We start from the raw sequence: 27,640 nt of genomic DNA on the forward strand, positions 1-27,640 counted from the left end.
CCTGTGTCCACCTGTGTCCACCTGTGTGCAATCTAAGTGTCACATGATCTGTAACATGATCTCAGTATATATACACCTGTTCTGAAAGGCCCCAGAGTCTGCAACACCACTAAGCAAGGGGCACCAGCAAGCAAGCAGCACAGAGCTCTCAGAGACAAAGTTGTGGATAAGTACAGATCAGGGTTAGGTTATAAAAAAATATCCAAAACTTTGAGCATCCCACGGAGCACCATTAAATCCATTATTAAAAATGGAAAGAATATGGCACCACAACAAACCTGCCAAGAGAGGGCCGCCCACCAAAAATAACAGATCAGGCTAGGAGGGCATTAATCAGAGAGGTAACAAAGAGACCAAAGATAACCCTGAAGGAGCTGCAAAGCTCCACAGCGGATATTGGAGTATCTGTCCATAGGACCACTTTAAGCCACATAAGCTTTATGGAAGAGTGGCCAGAAAAAAGTCATTGCTTAAAGAAAAAAATAAGCAAACATGTTTGGTGGCCAGCTTTTTGGCCATCAAGGAAAATGCTATTTCTGGCAAACCCAACACCTCTCATCACCCCGAGAATTTCATCCCCACAGTGAAGCATGGTGGTGGTAGCATCATGCTGTGGGGATGTTTTTCATCAGCAGGGACTGGGAAACTGGTCAGAATTGAAGGAATGATGGATGACGCTAAATACAGGGACATTTTTGAGGGGAACCTGTTTCAGTCTTCCAGAGATTTGAGACTGGGACAGAGGTTCACCTTCCAGCTGAACAATGACCCTAAGCATACTGCTAAAGCAACACTCGAATGGTTTAAAGGGAAACATTTAAATGTCTTGGAATGGCCTAGTCAAAGCCCAGACCTCAATCCAATTGAGAATCTGTGGTAAGACAAAGATTGCTGTACACCAGCGGAACCCGTTCAATTTGAAGGAGCAGGAGCAGTTTTGCCTTGAAGAATGGGCAGAATTCCCAGTGGCTTGATGTGCCAAGCTTATAGAGACATACCCCAAGAGACCTGCAGCTGTAATTGCTGCAAAAGGTGGCTCTACAAAGTATTGACTTTTGGAGGGTGAATAGTTATGCACGCTCAAGTTCTCTTTTTTTTCTTATTTCTTCTTTGTTTCACAATAAAACATATTTTGCATCTTCAAAGTGGTAGGCATGTTGTGTATATCAAATTATACGAACCCCCAAAAAATACATTTTAATTCCAGGTTGTAAGGCAACAAAATAGGAAAAATGCCAAGGGAGGTGAATACTTTCGCAAGCCACTGTAAACCTTGGATTGCTACATATTGGCCGTTGAGAGGCTTTGAAGCCACCGGTCGGCCATATTGGCACTCCCAACTATGAGTCCGCCATAGGAGGAATGGAATTCTGTGGTATTTCAATTAAATGTTTCAAGGACAAAATTACATGTATTTTTGTTGTTGTGGTGGGGACAGTAAATATAGTCATCTCTAAAAATTATACTTTAAGGAAAATGATTGTATATATTTGTATTTGTTATTTTTATGTTTAGCTCACATAACATAATTTAAAAGTATGCATTAAGGTGTCTGTAATTTAATAAGTGTGTCAAAATAATTGTAGACATTAATAAATGCATTTCTGTAGCTTTCCAAAATATGTTTTACAATGGTGGGGGAGAGCCAAGATGGAGGCAAGGTGGCTTCAACACAGCGCCCCCTGTCAATCATCTTGTGCAGGGATATTCAACTCTTACCCTACCAGGTCTGGAACCCGCTGGTTTTCTGTTTTGCCTGATAATTAATTGCATCCTCTTGGTATCCCAGATCTAAATCAGTCCCTGATTAGAGGGCAACAATGAAAACACGCAGTGGACCTGGCTTGGAGGTCCAGAATTGAGTTCGACGGATCTAGTGTATATATAAATCATTGGTACTGTTTGGTATAGCCAAAAAATTCAGACCCTACCGTTACGCTTGTTTACACTGAGCTGCACTGGGATTGGAACGCCATCATGGTTAGATTAAGACACCGCTGAGTCAGCACAAGATATGGGTCGGAAATCGTACCTTAATGCATGGATGGGATAAGGCACTATACTCAAAATGTTACTTTTATCCAAACTCCTACATCGAGAAGATTGAAATACTGCTAGTTTTTCCTGAAAACCGCCCTTTTCGTCCTCAATATGCATGTGCCTTGTCGAATTATTTGCTTTGCAACAATTCTGCAATTAAAGAACTTGTTGTCAAACTGCAGAGTCTGGTGTCCAACATGAGTTCTGGGAGGAAATGTGAGTTTGAACAACCTTCACCACCAACAACTACTGCACTCTCCAGGGACATACTGTAACTAACTAACCGGTTGAACAAGTGTTTTTGAAACAAGAAGTAGGCTAATTATTATTGGAAAGAGGCTCTCTAGTCTACCAATAATGTTTGGTTCAACAATATGTCAAATGTAGCCTAATTGATAACTGTTTTCATTCATGAGCATGTGCTGAATTCTGTCTTTGTTCTTTGTTTCAGTGTTCAGACTGGGGAACACTGTGAATTCCATTGACGAAGCCAGGCAGACCTTGCAGCTCTCTGACCCTGTGCTGCGCTTCTGCCTTACTGTGGCCAACCTCAACCCGCCCTTTGCTTTATCTGCAAGAATTTGCTCTGGGCCAGAAATGTTGGCATGGTCTATGATATCAACAAGGAGCGATGGAGCTTGAACGCCTCTCGTTGCTACTTCTTGTCCCAGAGATGTTTACGTTATTACCCAGATTATGGTTCAGAGAACCAAAAATAGGCTGTTTCAACAGAAAATGGATCAGCACCTCAAAGACAGACCCGATCAGGCTTTTCTTGTTCCTCAACCGGATCCTTTTCTGCTCCTGCTTATTGAGAGTCTTAAAAGACATCCCTCGGTTGCCCTCGACACACTGAAAAACCTTTGATATTTCCATTTCACTGGACAGGCTGGGCGTTTACTGGTCAAACCTAGGGGTGGTGGGCTTTTGTGGGCAAATCTCCTCTCTGTTAGGGATAATGTCACCCCAGTTTGAAAATGAAACCATAACCTAGAGTTAACGGTAAATTAATGGAGCTAGAGTTATTAAATGAAGAGAGGCTATACACAGTATGATGGGCAGATGCTGGTACTAAGGTTTGTAGTCAAACATTGGTGAGACAGAATTTTTATGGGTTCCTTTCTTTGAATATCACTACAGGTGAAGCTACATGTTGGCAGAAGTTTACTGATGATAGCAACCCCTTCAGATAAACTGTTTGGAGCTTAAAGGGCAAATACTTTTATGTGTATTTTGAGTAGCTTTCATTTTTTAAATCACTTCATTTTTTTATGATTACTGTTGGGACCAGCAACAGCTCATTGGTTGACACATCGGTATTATTAGACATCTTTAAATTGGTAGATTATAAAGGGAACTTTTCAGTAGTTTAGGAATCACAAAGACAGGACAGGGATCTTAGTAAACTTCATTGTTTACTAGTGTTTGATTGAACGTAGAGCCCTGTAGTTGGGTGCCATAATGCCTTATTTTACAGAAATTTGACGGATCAAGAGTTGCATCATCCAGCCAGCATGGCCACACTAATCCAAGCCCACCAGTTAGCATCGTGTCCTTTATGGCTTTATCATTAGTTCTAGATATTTTCTGTTCATTGTGAGAAAAATATAGTTAAGTTCAAAATGTCTATGCAAATCATATATTCCATAATAGAAAAGCATTTAATACAGTAGATTTCTATGCATAATGCAACGTACGTAACAAAATGGGTTGAATTAGATTTTTTTTAACTGTTTAATAAGAAAATAAAGAGATCCGATGGACATTTATGCAATTATTCACAATGCTGTTGTAAAGGTACACTTATTTGAAGTCCTGAGTTGAACAAAGTAAAAAAAAAAATTTACATCGTTAATTACCAAGCAGTTTAATAAATGTGGCCCCTGGGACTGAAAAATATTGAGAAACCCTAAAAAGTAGATTACTAATTTGGGGTTGACATTTTTCATTTGGAGAAAATATTTGTCCTTTGATTTTATCTAAAGTATTGTAGGGAATTGTGTAATGCACATTCGCTATTCAATATGATGATCAGTTTGTGGTGCAAGGAATTCCCTGAAAAGTGCTGAAACACTGCCACCTCAAGGAAATATATAGCAATTTATAAAACAGACAATTATTGATGAAAAGATATTTATTTATTTTTTCAGAGACTAATACATTTTGTAGTATTTTTCTAGAGGAAAAGTTGGTGATAAAGCATCCCCAACAGATAATTGCAAATATATTACATTTACCTTTTGCCAAGTAGAGGCTTCTTGTCTGTCTTGAATAGATTGAGGAAATTGTGCAAAGAAGGAAGCAAAAAAAGAATAGTTACACAAATTTGTTCTCAAAGGTCGACAATCTGTAGTGATTTATACTAGACAAGAGATTTTATTTCACATTTCTATTGAGACATTTAATTTACCAATATCAACAAAGTAAACGCACCAGCAACAGCGAGACAATAAACTAAAAATTATTCTAGAGTTGTTTGATTTGTAAGCAGTATGCACATTAAATGGCATTTTGCATTTCAAGAGCACATTGTGGGTGTCTTAACAGTTTAAGGACCTTTAGCCACAAAGTCTACACATGAAAAATAACATTTGGGGACCAATAATTTGAGTACATATATTTTGTTTCACCTGCGTGGCATGCAATCAAATCAATTATGAAAGATTATGTTAAAGCCAATGTGATTTTCCTATTAGAAGGCACCTCGCTAACTCCTGCGTATATCACAATTAGCACTTATTCAGATGAATATGGCTCAGTCCAGTACTGCACACAGAGACAGTGGTCTGTACTAGTCTCATATCTGGCCATGTGCTTTCCAGAATACCACAGTCAGTAGCACACATTTCATTTATTACATTTAGAATTCAACAATAAAAAAGAACCCAAACTGTGACAGAAGAACCTCCACTATGTGTACATGTCAGGGATTAATCTAGCCCAGTCAAGCACTTCTGAGAGACCTTTCAGACATGTTTCTATAAGGAGCTCTGAAACCATGTGGTTTGTGACAGCGGTGAAGAATTGTAATGGATGAAAAAAGGCCCCTTAACATAGTCACAATTCATTTTTTATACTCCATTCATGATTATTAAACAGATATCCACAGAGCACTCATGAGGGAAACGAACAGAAATTAACCTATCACAAACAAAAGAATTAAGGCCTAGATTCAATCCGATCAAGCGTTAGGCGGTGACAGCAGACACCCGCATAGCGGATGTTGTGGCCCTCAGAGGTGGAACTGCATAGGAACCTTCAAATCAGTGAGCAGCTGCTCTTGCAACCATTGTCACAAAGCCACAACCGCCCCACTCGCGTTAGATGTTCAGAAGGAGAAAGTGAAGGTTATATAGGAATAATGACGCTCAACTTGAAAAATCATTCAACTAAATAATGAAGGTTTCCTCATAATCAAGGTGTAGATTACATCACACATTCCACTGTTCCATATTGTAAACAAGGTGGCATGAGATTTCTGTTAATGCGACTCCATGTAGCCAATTGTAATGTCGGCTTTATCTATAATGCAGGGAGCCACTTGTGGATTTGACCGCTCTAACACAGCTCCACCTCATAGACCGTCAAAACAAACGCTATGCGGATGTTCGCTAAAGCAGATCTGATTGAATCGAGCCCCAACTCACATGGTAGAGGAATACATCAACATTGTAAAAAGACGTGCAGACATATAAGACGCAGTATTGAAAGCATTATACATGAACATAAATTCTGCATTTCCTTCAACCCCAAAAAATGTGAACTAAAATACATGATCTTGAAACATTAAATTAAATTGAGCAGATTAAAAAAAGAGAGATTACATTACATTTCAGAAAGTCAATATCAGAGACATGGAAATGTGTTAATGGTGTGTTAAGGCAAAATGAACTATCTTCCCTTTACATTTAAGACAGCAATTAAGTAGCAAGATAGTGTACACAGACACTCACATTGATTTCATTACTGCTTAAGAGTAGTCACTGTATTTGAAAAAATATATATCTTCAAGCCACAGATAATCAAAGTGAACTGTATGAAATCCCAAGTGATGACGACAGGTACATCCAGAGAGGTTCAGTTAATGTGGTCCAGTTTGTGTAAATGCATCTACTGTAAACAAACACATCCAGTAGCCCAATGTTGTAACGGAACATTCACTGATTCAAACTGAAAATAAACTGTCCCATCTTGCTGAGGTGAAATCTACTAAACTGCTACAGCAACATTAAGAAATACAATGTTACCACTGGTTACCACAGCATTCTCCTACAGAGCAGTTTCAACAGCAAGAGTGAAGAAGTTCACACAAGTCAGAAAATAGGTTTCTGAAATCTCATCTTTGAACTATGATTCAACTCTGATTTATGGGATGGACAATCTTATTTCTGAGGCTCTAAACCAGGATGAAATCCAAAGACACCAAAAGCGTCAAAGAATTGCATTTCATCACTGCATGGGAGCAATCCCGTTTCTAGCTGGGCTGATAGAATACGTCACACAGGCACAAGCTTTGTAATATAAAAAATGGCTTTTGGAAGTACTGTTAAATGCTCCGGCATTCCACCCAGTCTCACAAATGTATTGGACTATTGATCAAGGTAATAAAATATTCATTAATATTGTATGAACTTTATTACTATCATCAAAGGTCAGAAAATACTGGCTCAAACAATGAGAATAATTTATCCAGAAGGATAAGGTAATGCCATAACAATCAAAAAATATTATTTTGGAGTTTGATTGCAGTTCTTACTCAGATTAGTGTTCTTTCAGTAATGATGTAGTGGTTTAAACAGAAACATGGAAGTATACTATATGACTAAGATGGCATTTTACTATATCATACAAATGTCAAGATTCATAAACATTTTCTTCAACATAGAGGGGGCAGTTGTTTCCAATCCCATGGCCCATATTTGATGAAGCAGAATGGCTCAATTACTGCAAACAGGAACTACAGACTGAATGTGAAATGTGGGTCAGAGGCGAATGTATAGGAGATTTGACTGGCATGTCTGATTAATGACATGTACTGTATCATCAACTTTAACAAATAGAGAAATGATCAACTCAAACAGTTCACTTCTTGTTCATAGAGGTCTGAGATATTTCCACATAACATTGCATATCTTCCAGCATCCCCTAATCTTAATCCAGTGATTACAACCCTCTATAGAAATCAAGATCTTATATCACTATTTTACATCGATACATTCAGTGAGACAACAAACCGCAAATTGTACTGGGTACTTAAATATAGCATGGATAGAAGACTGGGTATGAAGAGCATTTATTCTCATCTGTCCTTATGATTGTACCATCAAACTAAGTCTTTCTGTGTAGTCATGGCAATAGACCAAACGTTAAAAGCATTGGGCAAGAGAGTTCATTACATTAACATTATGGGTAGAAAAAGCATTTTGGCTTAAATTGCCAGCCATTACAACAACACTCGTCCTCAAAAATGATTCATTTGATCACGAGTCGCTGGTCTTGGCCCACTTCATATAAGAGAACCTCTCTCCTCTCTTCCATCAACACTTGGAGGAATAAAGTGAATGTGTGATTCATATGTGATTAAAGTCCTTAACACTCCAGACCCAGGCTAGGCTGGTCAGTCTTTTGGTCCGTTGATAAAATAGCACCCTGTGGCAGCAGGGTGCAGGCCAGTCACTATGAAGGGGCCTGGATACGGTCATAGTCCAGGATCAGACCTTTGATGTGAGACAGTTTCTGATGCAGATACTCGCATCGCTTCTTCTCTTCCTGGTAACCAGGGAACTTCTGCAAAGACAAGGCAGAGGGCCGTCAGAGAGCTGGCATTATGGTGACATGGTCAAGGCAGAGGGCCGTCAGAGAGCTGGCATTATGGTGACATTGACAAAGTAGAGGGGCGTGTAGCGTATGGGGAAAGATTATCCTCAGAGGTGTAAGGAATTAAATAAAAATACTTGAAAGTACTACTTCAGTAGTTTTTTGGGGGGTATCTGTACTTTACTATTCATATTTTGGACTACTTTTACTTCAATACATTCCCAAAGAAAGTAATGTACTGTACTTTTTACTCTATACCTTTTCCCTGACACCCAAAAGTACTCATTACATTTTGAATGCTTAGTAGGACAGGAAAATAGTCCAATTACCACACTTATCAAGATAACATCCCTGGTCCTCCCTACTGCCTCTGATCTGGCAGACTCACTAAACACACATGCTTCATTTGTAAATGATGTCTGAGTTTTGGAGTGTGCCCCTGGCTATCCGTAAAATTAAATAATAATAAGAAAATAGTGCCATCTGGTTTGCTTAATATAAGGAATTTGAAATGATTTATACTTTTACATTTGATACTTCAGTATATTTGAGCAATTATATTTATCTCTTAATACTTAAGCATATTTAAAACCAAATACTTTTAGCCTTTTACTCAAGTAGTATTTTATTGGGTGACTTACAATTTTACTTGAGCCATTTTCTATTAAGGTATCTTTACTTTTACTCAAGTATGACAGTTGGGTACTTTTTCCTACACTGTTGATCCTAATAACAACATTAATATCACTGGTGTGAGTCAAAGTTCTTTGTGATAACCATACAGGCTATAGTAGATAAGACAGGCTATAAAATAATTCAATAATATTCCCTGCTCATGCATTACTTACTTTCTTATATTTTCTGTATTTCTGCAGTATTTGGTCCTCCATGAGCTGTAACGAAAGAAAAATACAAGACATTTAGTAAGCCCTTGAAAGTTCCTCAAGCCAGGTCTTTAAATGTTTAAACAGAAGTGTTTTGTTTTGTGCATGGAAGTGGCGTCAGTTCCTTGCTCATACCTTGTATTCCTGTGTACCGGGGGAGAGAGTGTTGATCTTTGAGCCCAGCTGAACAAACATCTCTGTGATAGTACCGATCCGGTGATGCAGGGCCCTGTACTCATCATACTCCGCACAGAAATCCTCCTTGTACTGTTGCCGTTGCTCTGAGGCTGTGATGATGTTGTACTTTCTGGAAAGAGAGACATTAACATCTTGTGAGCTGTCATTTCAACAACCACAGGCCCATGGCATCCATCTGGTCTGGTCTAGTCTGGCCAGCGGTGACAGGCAACGTGGAATGGCCACATCAGGAGGTAGAAATAGACAGGTTAGCTGACAACGTCACGAAAACGATGCGCACACTTCAATGGGGCAGAAGGCTGTGTATTGTTGTGATTCTGGATGGCCAGATACAGTAGTTAACAACAATGACAAAAAGCTGCCATGTGGGGAAGCGTAGGTGGCTTGTTTCAGTTCATTGTATCTTGTTATTGATTGTTTTGAGATGTTTTGACTGATATCATGTCTATGCTAATGTGGCAAAAATTTGCTAGCTAGCTAACCAACAACTGTAATGATCTATTTTCATTTCATTTCACCTTTATTTAACCAGGTATGCCAGTTGAGAACAAGTTCTCATTTACAACTGCGACCTGGCCAAGATAGAGCAAAGCAGTGTGACACAAACAACACAGAGTTACACATGGGAAACAAACGTAAACAAACAAACAGTCAATAACACAATACAAAAATCTATATACAGTGTGTGCAAATGTAGTAAGATTAGGGAGGTAAGGCAATAAATAGGCCATAGTGGCAAAATAATTACAATTTAGCATTAACAATAGAGTGAAAGATGTGCAGAAGATGAATGTGCAAATAGAGATACTGGGGTGCAAAGGAGCAAATAACAACATGGGGATGAGGTAGTTGGGTGGGCTATTTACAGATGGGCTATGTACAGGTGCAATGATCTGTAAGCTGCTCTGACAGCTGATGCTTAAAGTTAGTGAGGGAGATATAAGTCTCCAGCTTCAGTGATTTTTGCAATTCGTTCCAGTCATTGACAGCAGAGAACAGGAAGGAGAGGCGGCCAAAGGAGGAGTTGGCTTTGGGGGTGACCAGTGAAATATACCTGCTGGAGCGCGTGCTACGGGTAGGTGCTGCTATGGTGACCAGTGAGCTGAGATAAGGCGGGGCTTTACCTAGCAGAGACTTATAGATGACCTGGAGCCAGTGGGTTTGGCGACTAATATGAAGCAAGGGCCAGCCAACGAGATCATACAGGTTGCAGTGCTGGGTGGTATATTGGGCTTTAGTGACAAAACGGATGGCACTGTGATAGACTACATCCAATTTGCTGAGTAGAGTGTTGGAGGCTATTTTGTAAATGACATCGACGAAGTCAAGGATCGGTTTTAGTCAGTTTTACGAGGGTATGTTTGGCAGCATGAGTGAAGGATGCTTTGTTGCGAAATAGGGAGCCGATTCTAGATTTAATTTTGGATCGGAGATGCTTAATGTGAGTCTGGAAGGAGACTTTACAGTCTAACCAGACACCTAGGTATTTGTAGTTGTCCACACATTCTAAGTCAGAACCGTCCAGAGTAGTGATGCTAGACGGGCGGGCTGGTGCAGGCAGCGATCGGTTGAAGAGGATGCATTTAGTTTTGCTTGCATTTAAGAGCAGTTGGAGGCCACGGAAGGAGTGTTGTATGGCATTGAAGCTCATCTGGAGGGTTGTTAACACAGTGTCCAAAGAAGGGCCAGAAATATACAGAATGTAGACCGTATTTGAGAGAAAACAAGTGCTCATTGTCCACATTTATTAATGTTTTCAATAACATTGGAGATTAAATATAGTTTCCATGTAATAATTTAAACCATCCCTGTCTGTTTTATGCCACGTAGCAGATGTAAAATAAAAGACTTAAACTAGATCCCCCTACATAATAATCTTTATTAGAAGAAGAAAAAAACTATCATCTGGGGAGGTTCAACCAAACCATTAAAGGTGGAGGAGTTAAGATGGAGTGTTGCCTTGTTAACGTCCAAAGTGGAAATTGTGTCACAGGCTCTCTTTCCATTTCCCCTGAAAACCAGAACATCCAGGACTCAGAGGCTACTAATCAACCAACCCATCTATATAAACATGCATTCATCTCTCCAGCAGGTGGCACTGCAGATTAGCAGAATGAAGGGCCTTTGACTCAGCAATGATTTCACAGAGATGTGTTCTCAAGATGTGGAAATGTAAGACATTAGATCATTTGTTTTCTAAGTCATTCTCGGTGAAGCTGTGTTATTACTGAACATGTGACAGACCATTTAAATGTTCACATTTTCCACTATTTATGTGAATGTTTTCAATCTGAATCCAGACCTTTTTGAACAAATCACTTTCCTTTCACAACAAAAGTGGTTAAAGTAGTCATACCATTAAAGAAAACATTGAAGCAACAGATGGTAGTAACAGAACCTGAGACTTTGAAGGCCATACTGGCTTCACTTCTGCCATGTTTACAGTTTGAATGGGCTTCAAATAACAGATCAACCTAGCAGCACCACTCAGCAACCCAGGGCGATTCTGGAGGACTTATGAATGAAGCAGTGTGTTTGAACTTACATGAAATAGTCGGGCAGCTCTTCCGGTGACGTACGAGTGACAGCTGTTTTAGCCTCCTCATGATCTGGAGATAAACACAAACAGAGGAAAAAAAGGTTAATGTAATCTGCCAATGCAAACGTGAAAAAGCTCATATCATACTAAGGCTGATGGAGTCGTTTATCAGTGCTACTGATAAGAGACCTGCTCCAAGGCAGGCAGTGACGCCAGCAGCGCCCCAGATTGGGAGGCAGAGCAGCCTGCTGACTCGATGAACCGTGGGTCACCCAGCTGTTCCACAGTCAATCATGCACACACTAGCCAGGGAAAGGAATGGGGGGTGCTAGTGGAAAGGGAAAGGGGGATACCTAGTCAGTTGTACAACTGAATGCCTTCAACTGAAATGTGTCTTCCGCATTTAACCCAACCCCCTCTGAATCAGAGCAATGATTATTTTGCAACAGATCAGAACGTTTAGCTATAAATGTTGATGAATTATTATTTCTTCACATTATAAGTGCAGCAATGCGCACAAGGCAGTAGGCTACGCACGAATGTTCGCTCCATAATACAATTAGCGGGAAAACACTGTTGTCAAAATGGCACCTCACATGCGAGCGGTTTCATGTGACAGAGATGCAAATATCAAATCAAATGAACCAACAATGCAGTTTTAAGAAAAATAAGAATTAAGAAAACAATTACTTAATAAAAATAACACAATAAAATAACAATAACGAGGCTATATACAGGGGGTACCGGTTCCGAGTCAATGTACAGTTTAGTCTAGATAATTGAAGTAATATGTACATGTAGGTTAGGGTAGAAATTTAGAAAGAGGGGAGCTCTAATATGCAACAACTAGCATGGGTTGCTAATATGACTAGGATTGTGCCTTTGGCTACTGGACAATGAAAAAAAGTTTATATAAAATAATTGCCTCCACAGATGGGGTCTGATTTTGGCTAGGTCTGATTTTGGCTAGGTCTGATTTTGGCTAGGCTACTTTGAAGCAAGGTAAGACATCCCTCATAATATGTTTTAAAATGTTCAGGTTTCAAACAATTAAGTTTTCAAACAATTAAGTTTTCAAAATGCATACTGCCTCCAGCTCATTGCAAGGCGGTTTGTTGTTTGAGATGCTGTACATGTGTGATGAATAAGATACATAACAAATATACTGTACACAAGTGCCAATTTAATTCCACTAAATTATGCAAATGTACCTATAGACCGATAAGCATGACCAGTTAAATGTATTTACATTGACTGGTATTTCCATCAATGAATAGGCTAAAAAGTATTATTTCGCAATAGGACTTTTTCTTCTCCTGGACAATTGACCGGCGGCAATTTTATTTATTGGCTTTTAAAAAGAAATGATCCGCTACTACCAGCTATCGGAAACTCTGCTGTAAATATACCCTTGGATATGATTACTGTATCATTATCAACATGTTTGTTTCTGCTATCATTCTAGTCAACAAGGTCTCACAGTTATATGAATAAGTTGAAAATTACATAGGGAATGAGATGGTGCTTTTCTTACCATTGAAATGCTCCTGGTTCTGCTTCAGGTCGGGACTGTTCTCTATCCAGTCTTGTTTTAAGTGCTCCCGTTCCTTGTCTTTGTGCTTCTTGGACTTCTTCTTTTTGTGCTGGCCGTTGGCTAGCTGCTGGTCAGTGCAGATGGAGGGCTCAGTTTGTGGGGCCTTGGGGCTTGGTACTGCTGGGACCGGCTCTGTCCTCTCCAGCTTGGGAATACTGGAGGAACCATCCAGTTTGTGCCGTGTGTAGAGACCATTAGGGCTTCCCTGGATGTGATTGTTGGTTCTCTCAAACTCTGTTTTGGTCTGTACACTGGTGTTGCCTGGACCAGATGAGCTACGGGCTCCAATGGGACCAAGGTGTCCATTGGAAGGGGACTGCAGGGGTAAACTGTGGTCTAATAGTCTTTGCTTCTTGGGGGTCTGACAATCAGATAGCTCAGAGGGAAATGGGCGTTTCTATGTGAAGGGGTAGATAAGAGGTTTTACCTGTAAGACTTTTTGGCGAAGGCTAACCATTAAAACATCCTAACTGGCTCCTGAAAACGGCAGTGATTGAACTGCCTCCAGCACTCCCATAAATAAAAAGCAGATGCTGCCACACCAAGAAACGTTCCTCTCATTTCTTCTGTACTCAATCTTATTCTGCAGTAGGCCCATGTCTTGTCAAAAGGCATAACACTGATCCACTAATCAAACAGAAATAATTTAAGCCTTGAAATTAATCTCTGCATTCTCTTTCATTTCTAATTAATCTCAAGAAAATAAACAGTGAGGAAGGGCAGGATGTAGAAATTATTTTAGAGTTAGGAAGGTGGGTATTTACCACAGAGGGAGTTTTGACCGGGCTGAGTTGTGACGGAGAATCCCCAGGGGTTTTGTGGAATGAATGGTTTGACTGGAAACTCTTCAACTGGCTACTGCTGCTCAGTGGCTGCAGTTTCCTGCAACATTAGAAGGGGAAGACATTTTGACTTTGCTATTCTGTTTATATTGGGAAGATAATTTAAGCTTTAAATTTGACTTTGGACAGACGTATTAGTTTGTAAATAATGGTTCAAACTCCAACTGTAATTGTATGGTCTCCAGTGAAGTAAAAGAGGTCGGGCAATGTTAACAGATGAAAACATAACACAACAAAACAGAAAGAACCATTTGGTTACTGTAACTTCAGGATCAAGATACATAAATTACAAGCAAAGTATGCCTTAGACGTGGCTGTTTATATTAATATTTGCAAAAGAACAAATAGAACCACACTGTCAGACAGACATTACAATCCAAAATATTTTACAACACACCAGTTTTCTACACTTGACCTCAGAGTGAAACTCACAAGTTTGTCAGCATGTTTCAAAGTGTTAGGCTATCTATAGATTACATCTAAGAGACAGGCACTAAGGCGGAGCAGTGTCCAGTCATCTCAGTGAGGAGAACAATGGTGCCAGATGCAGGCTAAACACTCTCCGCTGGCAATCTGCTTCCTCCAGCTCCTTCCTCACAGAAATCTCACTGGAATCAGAGTTCCATCATACCTCCCACAGCAGCCACATTACCTTTTTAACTAGATGATCAATGGAATCTGCTGGAAGCACCACTGGCTTTCAGGACATTCCAGACATGAGATCCTCTGACAGACTAGGCTACCAGCCTGGTTGGATTCTGATACGAATCACATCCAAATGAAGTTTCTCTCTGAGATAAACTATAGGAAAATGCTCTTCATTATGATTCAAGAACAGTCATATAGTTATGAGCCAAGTCAACAGCACCCGTATCCTGTACATTCAAAACGCTCTTTCTAACATCTGAGTCAGTATTGTAAACAGAAGGGCAACAGCCAGTTGCACAATAAGCAGGCAGGACGTGGACACCCATCCAAAATGATGTCCACTCTCTCATTCTGAAAAGCTCAGCTAGGCTGCTGTCCTCTACATTAATGCTATTTGGCAACACCATGCAGAGAATATTTCTCCCCCCCATTAAGAAATTTATCAGTGCAGTGAAATAGTCATTTAGAGTCTCTCCTTTCAACATGATCACAGCAGCCTGCCACAGTAATCCAGTGGGCCTGCAGTCTTAGTGCCAGCACGTTGTCAAAAAGCATCAGAGCCCCCCCGCTACTGAAGAGAGGTAATCATCCAAGTACTGAAGCTTACAATGTTACATTAAAATAAACTACAGACAAGGGGGGCTCTCAACCACGACACCAACATCATGTTGACATAGAGGGAAATATTAAAATATTCACTGGTGAGAATGAGAAGGAGAGTATGATGGTAGAGAAGACGGGTGAGTAGAAGTACAAGCCACACCCACCTGGCCAGGAGCCTATGGATGAGCTGCTTCTCTTCCTCCAGGTAACCAGGCCAATCCTTCTGGACATGACTGTAGAACTCATCCTTCAGAGTAAAGCTGTGGTCTTTGGGATTCAGTTTAGCAACCTGCAAATCAATGACAAACACATTGTAACCGTCTGTCTCTAAAGCATTAGTTGCAGTTTTGACCCTGGTTAAAAAAAGGATCAACTGGCAGGCTGTCAAAGTTCAATAATAGATTGTTCACTATTAACAAGTAATTCATAGTAAACACAGCACTTACACCAGCACTGTGCCCAGTTAGAGTCACAAATAGAATGGCTCAGTGACAAAGAGAGCGAGAGAGAGCGAGAGAGAGAGCGAGAGAGAGCGAGAGAGAGAGCGAGAGAGAGCGAGAGAGAGAGAGAGAGCGAGGCTACTTTGCAGTGTCTACATTTGGAACCCCTAGAGGGGTTTAGAATTGCTTATAAAAGCACCTGAATCCCAGAGGCACTTTTAAAGTTGTATGTTTTACATGTGTTTCATTTACCAAAATAGATTAGGTTTATTCATTTCAAATGTATTACAATTGGACTACAATATGCAAAAGTTGTGCGTTATTGAGTTTGATCTCCACTCAGTGAAACCAGCGCCTAACATGCACCTGCAGCCTAGTGCCAGAGTACAGTTTTAGTGTCGTGTCGTGTTGTGTTGTGTTCTAGAGGTCTCACATCGTCCAGTACTGCTCCCAGGTCAGCCTTGTCCTTAGGACTAGCCCTCTCCCTCTCCAGCCACAGCAGCAGCTCAGGCTTCCTGTAGGCCTTTAAGGCCAAGACGTGGATGATGCGGTCTCTTAGGGGCCTGAGGGCCACTGGGCTGGGGGCCCCGCTCCTCTTGTTGCTGGGGGAGTGCTTATTGCTGCTGCTGTCCATGCTTGACGACAGGCCCTGCTTCCTCTGGATCTTCACACACTTACCTGACAGAGAAAGGTAAATACACAGAGAGGTGCCATTTGATGAGAACAATGTTAGTGACATACAAACAATCTTTTAGACATAAAAGCTACCTTCTTACACATCTAAGCTACTGTAGTAAAGAGTAGTGGTTTTGTGCTCTTGTCAGTCAGTGAAAGTTTCAGCAATTACCACAATTATCAGTTGGATGATCTAAAGCGCTCATAGAAAGCCAAGCAGTACACTGGAAATGTGACAAGCGGGATGGGAGGATTATGCTTGTTCTAACTGCCTCTGAACAGGATTCAAAATAGACTGACACTTCTCTGAGCCCAGCAACTCAACATCAGGCCAATCCTCAGGCCAGTTATACAAAAAAGGCCTGGTATAATGTGTGAGACAAGGGCCAGAAGCAAAACCTGATGTGCTTTGTCTTGACAGACGTCTGTCATAAATACAGTATGCAAACACTGCACACAGGAATAGCACCTTGCATCCCTAGCAGGAAATAGCATCTGAACAAACATGTTTAGCCAGAACTCAAACAACCTCATGTACGCATACACACTTAAGTGTTGGTGCGCAGCGCCAGGCTTGGAGTTCAGTGAAAGAGTTGCCAGTGAAGTTAACCGGCTCCTGTGAAAGCAGAGGAGCATGGAAACTTAAGCACCTCACTGCTCACTCACACACAAAGGCCTTTTCTTCCTGTTGCAGCACTAATTCTCCTGGCTCCAAGCCAGCAGGACGTGGCGGTGCTTATAGATATATCTCCCAACCCTGATCTCATTAAAAAAAGTTTCAGCTCTGCTTTGAAGGTTGCTATAGGACGAAAAGCACAGCCTCTTCATGGAAGCAGAGTGGTTCTGGTATAACTGGTATCTACTATATTAAGTAAAGCTGGAACCCAGCTGCACTGTACAGTACGTGAAAGAGTTGATTCACTCTATGACATATGGACCTAGATGATTTACATACTCTGTAAAATAATGTCTGGCTCCATGGACTCAATTTGACATTTCTAAAAGTCCACAGTTGTTGCACAACTGGAATGTAATAATGTTAAAGCTAGAATCTACAGTTGCTACATGCATTTCTGGATTTATAAATTAATAATATTTGCCCATTGATTCTTGAAGAATATAACTTATAAATGACTTATGAGCTTAGTTCAACTGTTTTACCCCATCACAACTCAAAATAAAAATGTATTTCACTCCAATGTTTGGAAACAATGTACAGCTGAAGTCGGAAGTTTACATACACTTAGGTTGGAGTCATTAAAAGTCGTTTATCAACCACTCCACAAATTTCTTGTTTACAATCTATAGTTTGGCAAGTCGGTTAGGACATCTACTTTGTGCAAGTAATTTTTCTTCCAACAATTGTTTACAGACAGATTACTTCACTTATAATTCACTGTATCACAATTCCAGTGGGTCAGAAATGTACATACACTAAGTTGACTGTACCTTTAAACAGCTTGGAAAATTCCAGAAAATCATGTCATGGCTTTAGAAGCTTCTGATAGGCTAATTGACATCATTTGAGTCAATTGGAGGTGTACCTGTGGATGTATTTCAAGGCCTACCTTCAAACTCATTGCTTCTTTGCTTGACATCATGGGAAAATCAAAAGAAATCAGCCAAGACCTCCACAAGTCTGGTTCATCCTTGGGAGCAATTTCCAAATGCCTGAAGGTACCACGTTCATCTGTACAAACAATAGTACGCAAGTATAAACACCATGGGACCACGCAGCCGTCATACCGCTCAGGAAGGAGACGCGTTCTGTCTCCTAGAGATGAATGTACCTTGGTGTGAAAAGTGCAAATCAATCCCAGAACAACAGCAAAGGACCTTGTGAAGATGCTGGAGGAAACAGGTACAAAAGTATCTATAGCCACAGTAAAACGAGTCCTATATCGACATAACCTGAAAGGCCGCTCAGTAAGGAAGAAGCCACTGCTCCAAAACCGCCATAAAAAAAGCCACACTACGGTTTGCAACTGCACATGGGGACAAAGATCGTGCTTTTTGGAGAAATGTCCTCTGGTCTGATGAAACAAAAATAGAACTGTTTGGCCATAATGGAAAAAGTGGGAGGCTTGCAAGCCGAAGAACACCATCTCAACCGTGAAGCACTGGGGTGGCAACAACATGTTGTGGGGGTGCTTTGCTGCAGGAGGGACTGGTGCACTTCACAAAATAGATGGCATGATGAGGAAAGAAAATTATGTGGATATATTGAAGCAACATCTCAAGACATCAGTCAGGAAGTTAAAGCTTGGTCGCAAATGGGTCTTCCAAATGGACAATGACCCCAAGCATACTTACAAAGTTGTGGCAAAATGGCTTAAGGACAACAAAGTCAAGGTATTGGAGTGGCCATCACAAAGCCCTGACCTCAATCCTATAGAAAATTTCTGGGCAGAACTGAAAAAGCGTGTGCGAGCAAGGAGGCCTACAAACCTGACTCAGTTACACCAGCTCTGTCATGAGGAATGGGCCAAAATTCACCCAACTTACAGTGGGAAGCTTGTGGAAGGCTATCCGAAACATTTGACCTAAGTTAAACAATTTAAAGGCAATGATACCAAATACTAATTGAGTGTATGTAAACTTCTGACCCACTGGGAATGTGATGAAAGAAATAAAAGCTGAAATCATTCTCTCTACTATTATTCTGACATTTCACATTCTTAAAATAAAGTGGTGATCCTAACTGACCTAAGACAGGGAATTTTTACTAGGATTAAATGTCAGGAATTGTGAAAAACTGAGTTTAAATGTACTTGGCTAAGGTGTATGTAAACTTACGACTTCAACTGTAAATGTAAATAAACACTGTATAGCCTTAAAGCATGGTTAAAACGATCATTTTGATATCATAGATGGTCAGTCCTTGCATCCATAGCTCTGTCTATGAGAGTTGTTTCATTTCTCAAGGCCAATCACTCAGTATTTTACCAAAACAGAGGTGGGGGAAATGCTTTGATATTGTTTCAGCTAAGGATTCTAGCTTTAAAGCCATATTGGTTAACAAGTCTTCAAAATGTCTATTCTTCAAGGCGCTTATATGAAATGCTTTGCATAACAGTTACACAAAACTTCCTGACATTTTCATAATGTGAGAAATGAGGATATCATCAACATATACTATGCACCCCAGTAAGATTAAAGGGTGTAATTCTAATCAACTCTGGGCCTGAGGGTAAATCTCTGCTTTTGCCAAATGCAATGCAGTTTCCAGAGCTTGTCGTAACAGCTGCTGTGGTTCAAGACACATACAATTTACAGTCCAATATCTTCCTGTAGTGTAGTGAAATAGCCTGTGTTGCCACATTTTAAACATGCAGCGACTAGACGCTAACAACAATAAATTCAATATGCTTGTCATGTAGTTGGTTATGGGAAGGTTGCAAAGCGCCATTCTGTCTACTGTATAGCTTTTACACGAAACCAGCAGAACACTGAAGATGCTTGACTAAAACATACTTAACTTATTAGAAATATGACATGGGTTGGTTCCTTTGTTGCTGAAAAATATTTGTGAAAAATGCTCTAAAAAAATCTAAAGCAGTAACTAGATACAGTAGTTGTAAGGTTCTGTATATATTTTTTTAGTCAACCTTGTTCTGTTTGGTTGTGTTCTTGAACGTAGCCCTGTCTTTCATTTTTGTTCATTGTTTTCACCTGTGTTAGTTACTCACCTGGTCTCATCAGCTCCTTATTTAGTTCAGTTCATTCTGTTTGTGCCTTTGTGAGGTATTGTTTGTTTTGACTCTACTAAGCCTTTTCCTAGCTTGTTTGTGAGAACCAGTTATAGCCATCAGTCTTAGTTTTGATTCACCTGCCTGTTTGCCTACCTGTGTATGACCGATGCCTGCCTGTGACCACGATTCCTGCCATCTGCGAAGGTGCAATAAACACCTGCCGTGCTCTGCGTGTGAATCTACACCTTTTTCTCCCTGAGTATTCATTACAGTAGTCACGTTTGGACACAACCGTGTTGATAACATTGAAACCAAAACCGTAGCATTCACCCAAAATGTACGGTTACACCAAAGACTATATAATGGCTCAGCGTGATATTGTATGGGTGTTCCTCATCCCATCTGTCACCAAGGTGTAGTGTATCACAACCATGAGTAATGTACGTCAGACTGACACCAGACCCAGCAGAGAAGTGATGATGATTGAGTGAGCCTATAACAAGCTGAGGAGAAGTTCTCCATGGTTTCAGGTGGGAGTTTATCCAGGAAGGTGGGGTTAAGTCCTACACTAGCAATAAGTGCCATGGGATCTTCAGTGATCACAGAGTTAGGATCTTGGCTTACCATCTTAACTGAAAGAGCACAAAGTGTGTGGTATTCCTCACTCCTATAGACCAGAGGGAGGAGCGCTGTAGCATGTTCTACTGCGACCTGGTGTTCTCAGGCCGTCTCCTAACAAGATTACATTATTCTAACCAGACCCAGCACTAACTGGACTAACCAGGCCCAACACTAACTGGACTAACCAGGCCCAACACTAACTGGACTAACCAGACCCAGCACTAACTGGACTAACCAGACCCAGCACTAACTGGACTAACCAGGCCTAACCCTTCTTAACCTCAATACTAGCAGACAGGTGGTGGGAGATTCACTATACTTCTATCGCCACTGAATATGTTAAACTAAAACACATTCCCTTTATAAGACAGTTTTGTACAGTTACAGTAATGGTCAGAGATGGCCTTAAAATGTCTTCTACAGAATTTCTTCAATCTTTTCACTGGGAAAGTATTTGAGCCATACATTAAAACTAAATGATAGCCATTTTCCTGCAAACTATCATTTGTATGTAGAAACATGAGGAAATAGCCATAGAATTACTGTACCACAAAAATACTGCTGGCTGCCACAGGAGGTTTGTGTGCACAGTAGCGAATATGACATATAGTTTATGACCCTTTAATTTCAGCTCCCTTTGAATGGGTGCCTTACTGTCCTGTCCATGCTGTGGGAAAGTGAGTCCAGTTGTGTGCCTTAAACCTTATGAAACCAATGTCAATGTTCCCAGGCTGAGGTTTCAAGTGGACGTCCTCCTTTTTACTTGATTAACTTTAATTTAAAATGCATTATTTGGATTAGAATTCAGTCGTTGTTTTGCACCCATTCAGCAGAGACATTACACTGCAATCTCAACATGACAGCAACCTTTAACAGGATTGTGCAACAGCCCTCAAGAAGCCTATTTCAACAGCATGACATGTCATGTGTTCTGCCACCTCTGGTCTCTTGGCCCTCCCACTCCTACGGATAAGAGCGTCTGCTAAATGACAACAATTTAAAATGTAAAAATGTGCTGCTTGCTTCAACAGCTGTAGAAAATGGATTGTGCAGTATGCAGTATGTTCTATTTATGTTTTAGACAATATGTGTAAAACTGTCATGTCTGCAAAGAAGAGCTCTACGTGCCTTAAATCCACAAATGCATATTATGTCATAAAGACAGCATAGTTCTACACGTCTGTTCAGGTTATAATAGACAGCATCGGTAACATGTCCATTTAGAACCCACCAGAAGACACAGAAGTATACCTGTGTATGCATCCTCCTGCATGACATGTAACTAATGCACATCCCAATGGTCCCACTGATTCACATGCTGTATAAAGATATCTACAGCACTGCTATGCCAGGCTCTCGAGTGGCGCAGAAGTCTAAAGCACTGCATCTCAGTGCTAGAGGCATCACTACAGACCTTGGTTCGATCCCGGGCTGTATCACAACCAGCCGTGATTGGGAGTCCCATAGGGCGGCGCACAATTGGCCCAGCGTCGTCCTGGTTAAGGGAGGGTTTGGCCGGGGTAGGCCCTCATTGTAAAATAAGAATTTGTTCTTAACTGTCTTGCCTAGTTAAATAAATGTTAAATAAAAAAATATGCTCCCACAATAATTTCTTTACATAGTGGCACAAACAGGTTTTGATTCTGATCTTCGTCAGTTCTTAACTACTTATGGTGAATTATCGCATTTGCTTCAGAGAATCTGCAAACAATAATTCAGTATTTCAGCTGATGAAAACTAATTGAATCGCAGCCACTGTAATTAAACTCTTAGGCAGAACTTCATCCACTCAGCATGAGACTTGTTAGTGCATACTTCTGGCAAACTCAATCACATGAATGGAGCTGGCAGGCAGGTTGGCAGCGTGCCTGAGCAATCTGGTCTAAATGAAGGGAGAAGAAGAAGAAAAAGAGGCCTCCCCTGTCGCATGAATAATTGCAACCCAGTACTTTGATCAACTATGCGATAACTTCCACACCATATGGCAATTATCAGCAGGACAAGATGGTAAAAGGCGATGGATTAGAAGCTTTCAGAGAACATTAAAACACCTCCATTATTTTGCCCTTGTGAAGCTGGTTTGGACATAGCTCAGCCAGCAGAGGAAAAAGCAGCCTTTGACTGCAGACTTACCACGTGTGGAGCCTGGCTTGATCTCGATGGCCGACCTGCTCATGATGTCCTTCTCCACCTGAGACATGCGCTCCCGGGTCATCTGGTACGAGTCATCAGTGGCACACACAGTGATCTTGTCCTGAATACTGCCCTGGCCCTCCAGGTGCTCCCTGCCCTCCCTGAGGTGAGTAGAAGATCAGGCTCACATAGCAGTAAAAGGTCTCACACTACTTCCAAATCAATACAGCATTTCTTGAAAATGTGTTTTGTGTGATTCTGTCTACATATGACATGTGTCTCACTCCCATGACTGGTTCTGTGACTTCTGTCCTCATGCTTGTTCCTCACATCCTATGCTAAGGCATTAAGCTGTAGAACAAGTGAAGTATTGTAAAGCCACAAGACTTTGAGCTGCAGGGCAAACAGAGCATCACAACTCTACCCCTCCAACTAACCCTACATGGTTCCAAACACTGTGATCTCACTGTCCTCAGACATGTGTAGGTCAAAGGTCTAGAGACAACCAACCTCAACTGTCAAACTTTAGCAACACAGTATGCTAAATAGGTGCTTACAGTAACTCAAAAGACAAAAAAGAGCTCAACAAAAAGTACTTAAATCAAAAGGACAGAGTTTATGAGTAGTTCTAAAATAAGACTGAACTGTATTATACATGCAATGGTAAGAAAAATTGTCTGAGGATAAGCTGTAATTTGAAGCAGTCACATTGTGACAAGGGTTACTTATGTTGGCAATGGGAGAGAGAGTGCAAGAGAGAGCAGTGTCTCAGAAGTCCTGTGGTCACAATCTGACTGAACTGGCTGTGGTTGACTGTGAAAACAGTGGTGTGTGCTTACCTTGAGACATACTGGTGTGTGCAGTCAAAGCTGGCCTGAGGTTTGTCCTTGCTATCACTGGACAGGTAGAAGGAGAAGACTCGTAGTGCGTCCGAGGCATCTGGGGACGGGGCGGGGATCTTGATGTACTGTTGTCAGGGGACACAGAGAGATCGTTAGATCACTGAGGGGACCATGTGTAAAATTATAAATGTTTATCATTTTTAGAATATTCACCGCTGCCATCAGTCTGCATATTCTAAACATGCTAAATAAAATGCCTTGCGTTTGCGTCATAGGATCCAAAAAGTTTTGGTAACTAACGTATACAGGACTGTAAAGAATGAACCGGATATTAGTCATCAATTAGGTTACACATTTAATTGAATAGCAAAACGTGCTAAATAGGAACACTGAGGTTACTGACATTGCATATGATTCAACTGCTCAGGGTGGCAGCCAGGCAGCCTCTGGCTTAATGTGATATCAAATGAAGCCACATCTGAAGCATTTGAAAGTCAACTAGGCATATTATATCACTTTTCCAATCTAATTCCAAACATCAACACACATCTTGAAAGCCGTGCTGTAGTTCTGCTCTCCGAAAGTACACTATATATACAAAAGTATGTGGTCACCCGTTCAAATAAGTGGATTTGACTATTTAAGCCACACCCATTGCTGACAGGTGTATAAAATTGAGCACACTGCCATGCAATCTCCATAGACAAACATTGGCAGTAGAATGGCCTTACTGAAGAGCTCAGTGACTTTCAATGTGGCACCGTCATAGAATGCCCCCTTTCCAACAAGTGAGTTCGTCAAGTTTCTCCCTGCTAGAGCTGCCCCGGTCAATTGTAAGTGCTGTTATTGTGAACTGGAAATGACTAGGAGCAACAACGGTTAAGCCGCGAAGTGGTAGGCCACACAAGCTCACAGAACGGGCCACCGAGTGCTGAAGCGCATAAAAATCGTCTGTCCTCGGTTGCAACACATACTGCTGAGTTCCAAACAGCCTCTGGAAGCAATGTCATTACATTAACTATTCATCAGGAGCTTAATTAAATGGGTCTCCATGGCTGAGCAGCTGCACACAAGCCTAAGGTCACCGTGTGCAATGCCAAGTGTTGGCTGGATTGGTGTAAAGCTCACCACCATTGGACTCTGGAGCAGTGGAAATGCGTTCTCTGGAGTGATGAATCAAGCTTCACAATCTGGCAGTCCGACGGTCAAATCTGGGTTTGGCGGATGCCAGGAGATGCAGAGTGCCAACTATAAAGTTTGGTGGAGGAGAAATAATGGTCTGGGGATGTTTTTCATGGTTCGGGCTAGGCCCCTTAGTTCCAGTGAAGGGAAATCTTAACGCAACAGCATACAATGACATTCTAGATGATTCTGTGCTTCCAACTTTGGGGAAGGCCCTTTCCTGTTTCAGCATGACAATGCCCCGGTGCACAAAGCGAGGTTCATGCAGAATTGGTTTGTTGAGATCGGAGTGGAAGAACCTAACCTCAACCCCATTGAACATCTTTGGGATGAATTGGAACGGCGACTGCGAGCCAGACCTAATCGCCCAACATCAGTGCCTGACCTCACTAATGCTCTTGTGGCTGAATGGAAGCAAGTCCCCGCAGCAATGTTCCAACATCTAGTGGAAAGCCTTCCCAGACGAGTGGAGGCTGTTATAGCCATATTAATGCCCATGATTTTGGAATGAGGTGTTTGACGAGCAGGTGTCCATATACATGTAGTGTATTATCGATTACAGTGTTCCTCTGTAGCTGCTAACTCAATGCTGTGTCCTTGCAGAGCAATTCAATTGATCAATTTTCAAATCGCTGTTCCTAGCCCAATCCTGGTATAGAGAACAGTGTAGACTGTAGTTTCTACAATTTTTTTTTTACAGATTCTTTCTATTCATACAGTACATCTATACTATTAAATGGTAAGTCTTAAACAAGTCTTTAAAAAACCCTTTCCGTTCTTGTCTAAAAATTGTGTGCTTGGTACATCCATATAAAACCATCTTCTCTCCAAACTAACATTCTCTGCTATCCTCAAACAACCCAAGATAAATATGTAATCACAGTGCACAAAAACACCAATTATAGATGTATAAATACAGTCTTAAATAGACAAAATGTAAAGGGTGTCCATCTGTAGAGCACCATGTTAATCATCTACCTATAGCAGTATTACTGTATTCTGCATGTTACACTCTGTGACACACTTGTATCAACCTTGCAGCATTGCTGCTTTGATGTTATTGCTTTGGAACAACACTTATTTAATGAGTACATTTTATCTCACCAGAGGGTGATTGGAGTAAATGTAATCTAGAAGTTTATTTGCTAGTGGACCAAAGTAGATTTTAATGTATTGATATGAGAGCGGGCTTGACCCTCCACAGTTTTCAAGTCATAAAATTGACCTGAATAAGCAGCTGGCTAAGACAATAACACAGGCCATGTGGGACTTACTAGCTCATAAAATGAAGACCTCTTGTCAGCCATTGGACCGGGGAGGCTAATATCCTGGCATTACCAATAGGAATTCATAACCCTCTACCTGGATAATAGTGGCCAGTGTCATATACAGTACTGTCCTGGGCTCCCCTGGCGACCAACAGAGCTATGGGGCCACCATCAGTTACATTAAATGGCCTAAAAACCTACTTTCACTAAATGGCCAATTCAACAAAGAATGTTATTAACCAAGACATTGTAATGTACTTAAAAACATTGGGCACTGACTGTCCATTTATTCAAGTTGAAATGGACAGTTTTGTTGATGCTGAGCCTGTGCCCTAGGGTCTCTTCTCACTACGAGAGATTGCCTAGAGGTTTCGAGAAAATACCCTCAGCTAGACCTTTAACTGTAATACACCTCCGGAGGTTACGGGCGAGCCTTGCTCACCCCCCTCCTCCGAGCATTGCAGAATTGTCTTCTGGAGTCAAATGCTTCTACAGTAAAATTCTTAATAACAGAGCAATGTGTTTTAAACAGCTGAAATGTATCGGCATTTCCCTTATATTTGAGACTCGTTTACTCTGAAATTGACACCGTAGCTTTAAGGGAATCTCAGAACACTGTCATTTATTTCAACGCAAAAGCTAGTAAGAATGCAAGTAGCCGAATTTCTCAACTCCAAGATGTACAAGTACAATCAAGTTGAGTGGTGACGAGTGTGGGTGGACTGCACCTCCGACTAGATCGAGTTGATACTTGTAAAAATGTCCATTATTGAATGATTTCCTTGTACCCATGTTTGTCCTGTGTAAATGCGAGCTTTTCTTTGGGTGCTAAAATCCATCGTTTTTGATAAAAGTTGCATTTTATGTGAGCAACCTAGTTATGGTTCATATATCTGACTGCTAACGTCAGCCAATGTTAACTAACGAAGCTAACTAGCTAGCTCTTTCCAGTCACCACTGGAGGCTGGAAATATGTTGCGAGTGGATGATCGTGCACGGGTAGCCTAGTAAAGGAGCCATTTGAAGTGACTGTTTGACAAGCGTGTACACACATAGGAGGTCCCGTACCGGGAACAAATTAATTCAACTTTCACCCCTGGTAATATGTGAGGAAGATGCATACATTTTGCTTAGCTTGCTAGCTACTTATCGCTGTATAATATTAATGACTCTGTATGATAATGTTACTGTACTTTTATATTTGTATGAGAGGGGTAAACGTACATTCTTGCTTTTCTAAAGTTACTTGATGAAGCAGATGTTGTTGGCTAACGTTAGCTAGCAGCTGTGCCACTTTGGGTGTGATATTGTTTTGCAACTAAATTACTGAGTGGATGGACGACAAAATAAACCATTTTGACGTATGCACATGCTTGTGAATTGTTGCATTATTTAAGCGTGTAATATGGTGTTGTTGCATTAATCAAGAGTGCAATATGGTAGATTAAAAGTTGCTCGCATAGCTAGCTAGTTGAATAGTTTGCATGCTTACTGGCTAGTGGGTACTGTGATATTTACGGTAAATTTGAGCTGCGAAGCAAGAACGTCATCCCCTCTCTCAGCATGGGACATTCCATTGCTAATGTAAATTGAAAAGTTTATGTACATATTATGTAAAAAGA

At 40.9% G+C, this 27,640-nt stretch overlaps 1 protein-coding gene and 1 pseudogene across 1 annotated transcript in view; one reads left to right on the forward strand and one right to left on the reverse strand.

The window, feature by feature from the left end:
• The first annotated feature begins 2,481 nt into the window (after positions 1–2,481).
• LOC115197765 (peroxisomal membrane protein 11A-like) lies at positions 2,482–3,824 on the forward strand (annotated as a pseudogene).
• Positions 3,825–4,159: 335 nt separating this feature from the next.
• Positions 4,160–27,640, reverse strand: part of LOC115196723 (RNA polymerase II elongation factor ELL2) — a 38,863-nt gene continuing 15,382 nt past the window's right edge. Inside the window, exons 3-12 of the mRNA XM_029757591.1 lie at positions 23,566–23,693; positions 22,727–22,887; positions 16,039–16,283; positions 15,330–15,454; positions 13,837–13,954; positions 13,013–13,469; positions 11,485–11,548; positions 8,877–9,048; positions 8,706–8,750; positions 4,160–7,827 (exon numbers count right to left, since the gene is read on the reverse strand). Coding sequence (XP_029613451.1) covers positions 7,717–7,827; positions 8,706–8,750; positions 8,877–9,048; positions 11,485–11,548; positions 13,013–13,469; positions 13,837–13,954; positions 15,330–15,454; positions 16,039–16,283; positions 22,727–22,887; positions 23,566–23,693 — 1,626 coding nt within the window. The 3' untranslated portion in view covers positions 4,160–7,716. The remainder of the gene's footprint in view (positions 7,828–8,705; positions 8,751–8,876; positions 9,049–11,484; positions 11,549–13,012; positions 13,470–13,836; positions 13,955–15,329; positions 15,455–16,038; positions 16,284–22,726; positions 22,888–23,565; positions 23,694–27,640) is intronic.

The sequence above is a fragment of the Salmo trutta genome, chromosome 7, assembly GCF_901001165.1.
Source record: "Salmo trutta chromosome 7, fSalTru1.1, whole genome shotgun sequence".
Classification (NCBI taxonomy): Eukaryota; Metazoa; Chordata; class Actinopteri; order Salmoniformes; family Salmonidae; genus Salmo; species Salmo trutta.